The sequence below is a fragment of the Elephas maximus genome, chromosome 19 (assembly GCF_024166365.1).
Source record: "Elephas maximus indicus isolate mEleMax1 chromosome 19, mEleMax1 primary haplotype, whole genome shotgun sequence".
NCBI classification, from domain to species: Eukaryota; Metazoa; Chordata; class Mammalia; order Proboscidea; family Elephantidae; genus Elephas; species Elephas maximus.
The window spans coordinates 55,071,566-55,074,685 of record NC_064837.1 but is presented as its reverse complement, the minus strand read 5'-3'; the positions used below and the strand labels follow the sequence as shown (position 1 = coordinate 55,074,685).

Sequence of the window (3,120 nt, the reverse complement as noted above, 5' to 3'; positions counted from 1 at the left end):
CAAACTCACCAGCCACTCTGTGGGACAAAGACGTGACAGTCTGCTTCCGTAAAGATTACAGCCTTGGAAACCCTATGGAGCAGTTCTACTGTGTCCTATAGGCTCACTATGAGTCAGAATCCACTGAATGACAATGGGTAAGTAGGGAAGTGTGTAAGTGAGTATAGTGCCCTCTAATGGTCAGTATCAACACTTCATCCAGCTGCCCCACTCCAGACCAGGCAGTGGGATGGTGGGAGAACGGAGGCCAGAGGCCAAAGCTGAGTCTGCTCTTGTCCCCCTTTCCCAACACACACATTCTCTCTGTCAGGTGGAGGGGAGTAGTGCAGGCAGAAGGGAAGGGATGGAGAGGGGGGAAAGGGTCTGCTCCCAAGGAACAGCCATTTTAACACAGCCTCCCTTTGGTGGACCAGGCTGGGCCCTCCTCCCCATGGCAGACAACCCTACATTGCCTTGGACTCAGTCGGTTGGTTATTACTCCTTTCTACCCCTCCCCTTAAAACAGGGACAGATTGGGTGGTCCTTTCAAGCTGAGAGCGTGAGTGCGGAAGCCTCACAGGACTGGTGACAGTGGGGAGGGGAAGATGACAAGCCCAGGGGACCTGACCCCAGGAGCAGGGGGGTGTAGTGAGGGTAACGACCACCCAGGGGCAATCTCCTAAGTTGCGCCCCCCCAATTTCAAGATGGATAGATGTTGATAGCAGCAATGCATCAGCAGAAACCCTGTCCGCCCGTCTTGTCCAACTGCCTCAGTCAGGCGCCTTTCATATTTGTGACGCCTGAGAATGTCATTCCACACCTCGTCTGGAGCCCCCTTGGACTTGGACTTGTACCCAGGGGCCAAGTGCCCCCCTCTATCCCCCTCCCTCACTACGCCTCTGCCCAGGAGAAGAGCTGGAACAGGACGAGTGGGAGGAGGTTCTAAATTATCCATCAGCCATTAGCACAGGGCCTTCCATGGCCCCATACATAAATGTATAGAGAAAACAGCTGGGGGCAGGGGCAGAGAGAGAAGGGGCCAGGGTATAAAAAGGGCCCATGAGGGACTGATTCCACGATCCCAGGACCCAGCTCCCCAAACAGCTAACCCAGCTGCGATGGCTGCAGGTGAGTGCCCCGAAAATCCCTTTGGGCTTGGGGTGTACTGAGGGAGATGGTGGGCCTTGCGGATAGGATGGGGGCACTAACTCTGGGGTTTGGGGCTTCTGGATGTGAGCACAGGCATCTCCGACCAGACGTTTGGCCAAGTTTTAAATGTTCTCCATCCCTGGGGGGTAGAGGAGGAGAACAGAAAATCTCCTGGGGAAGGGGGAGAGATGGCATGGTACCTCGCCTCTTGCCCTCCAGCCCTCCCTGGCCCTTGTGTCCCTCTCTAGGCTCCCGGACCTCCCTGCTCCTGGCCTTCACCCTGCTCTGCCAGCCCTGGCCTCCGGAGGCGGGCGCCTTCCCCGCCATGCCCTTGTCCAGCCTGTTTGCCAATGCCGTGCTCCGGGCCCAGCACCTGCACCAGCTTGCCGCTGACACCTACAAGGAGTTTGTAAGCCTCAGAGGGAGGCCTAGGCGCTGGGCGCGGGGAGGAGGGTAGATAGGAAGGGGTGAATCCCTGCCCACCATGTACTGGGAGAAAACTGACAAGTTCAGGGTTTATTAAACATCCAAGTGGAAATGTCAGATGAGCACAACCAAGGGGGTTCACAAAGTAGTGATGAGCACTGCACCCCAGCTTGGACCTGGGTGGGCCTCTTTTCCTAGGAGCGCGCCTACATCCCCGAGGGCCAGAGGTACTCCATCCAGAATGCTCAGGCTGCCTTCTGCTTCTCGGAGACCATCCCAGCCCCCACAGGCAAGGATGAGGCCCAGCAGAGATCCGTGAGTGCCCACCCTTTCTGAAAAGTCCCCCCTCCTCCCTCGTGTCCCCACCTCACCCGAGGCCTGAGGCGGCCAGGGTGCCCTCCGCACCCCCACACCCACTGCCCGGCCCTCTGCCCGCAGGACGTGGAGCTGCTGCGCTTCTCCCTGCTGCTCATCCAGTCGTGGCTCGGGCCAGTGCAGTTCCTCAGCAGGGTCTTCACCAACAGCCTGGTGTTCGGCACCTCGGACCGTGTCTACGAGAAGCTGAAGGACCTGGAGGAAGGCATCCAGGCCCTGATGCGGGTGAGGGGACTGTGGGTCACCAGCCCTGGGTGCCCACTGGCTTAGCTCAGGGTAGGGGGCCTAACTGGGGCAGACGAGGGAAGTCACTCTGGCCTCCTAGCAGTCTGATCTTGACCCATCTAATTCCTCATTCCTTTGTTTGGACCCCCCATGCCTTTTCCCTAAGCCTGGGAGAGGGGAGGAGGCTGGGTGGGGGAGGGAGGAGCCAGCCCCCCAATGTCTCTCCTACTCTCCTCTCCTTTTGGCAGGAGCTGGAAGATGGCAGCCCCCGCCCTGGGCAGGTCCTCAAGCAAACCTACGACAAGTTTGACACAAACATGCGCAGTGATGATGCACTGCTCAAGAACTACGGGCTACTGTCCTGCTTCAAGAAGGACCTGCACAAGGCAGAGACGTACCTGCGGGTCATGAAGTGTCGCCGCTTTGTGGAAAGCAGCTGTGCCTTCTAGCTGCTGGGCATCTATTACCCGTCCCCAGACACCCCTGTACCCTGAAGAGTGCCCCTCCTCATGTCCCCCGCCCTTTTCCTAATAAAATAAAGTTGCATCGTATTGTCTGAGCGGGTGTCATTCTGTAATGGGGGTGGCAGTACAGGGTGAGGGGCGGGTTGGGAAGGCACCAGAAGGAAACCAGGCAGCTGAAATATAGTTGACCCAGCTCTTCCTGGGCCAGAACGAAGAAGCTGACGGGTTCAGTCCTATCTATTGCACATTAAGTCCACCCCCAAGGACAGGGTCCCACCTTGCTGGTTAGTCATAGTTCAGGGCCACCCCCACAAAGTACTTGAAGCCCTTTCTCCCTCCCCAACCAGCACCAGCAACACCAAACCTAGGCCCCCCAGAGGGGGAAGAAATGAAAGTAAGACAGGCTATTACAAGCAGAAGCAAAATGCCTCAACCTATGCCTGTAAAACTGTGAGAAAACAATCACAGAATGACTCTTGGGCAAAAATTTTCAGGTGAATA

General features: G+C 57.2%; 1 protein-coding gene across 1 annotated transcript; it reads left to right on the top strand.

Moving 5' to 3' along the window:
* Positions 1–1,098: 1,098 nt before the first annotated feature.
* Positions 1,099–2,604, top strand: GH1 (growth hormone 1). The gene is made up of 5 exons (XM_049861370.1): positions 1,099–1,108; positions 1,378–1,538; positions 1,754–1,870; positions 1,994–2,155; positions 2,404–2,604. Exons 1-5 carry the CDS (start codon positions 1,099–1,101, stop codon positions 2,602–2,604), a joined length of 651 nt encoding a protein of 216 aa, XP_049717327.1.
* Positions 2,605–3,120: the final 516 nt, after the last annotated feature.

Coding starts and splice junctions, on each gene's coding strand:
- GH1 (XM_049861370.1), top strand. Junction 1,539..1,753: donor CTGACACCTACAAGGAGTTT/GTAAGCCTCAGA, acceptor CTCTTTTCCTAG/GAGCGCGCCTACATCCCCGA. Junction 2,156..2,403: donor GCATCCAGGCCCTGATGCGG/GTGAGGGGACTG, acceptor TCCTTTTGGCAG/GAGCTGGAAGATGGCAGCCC.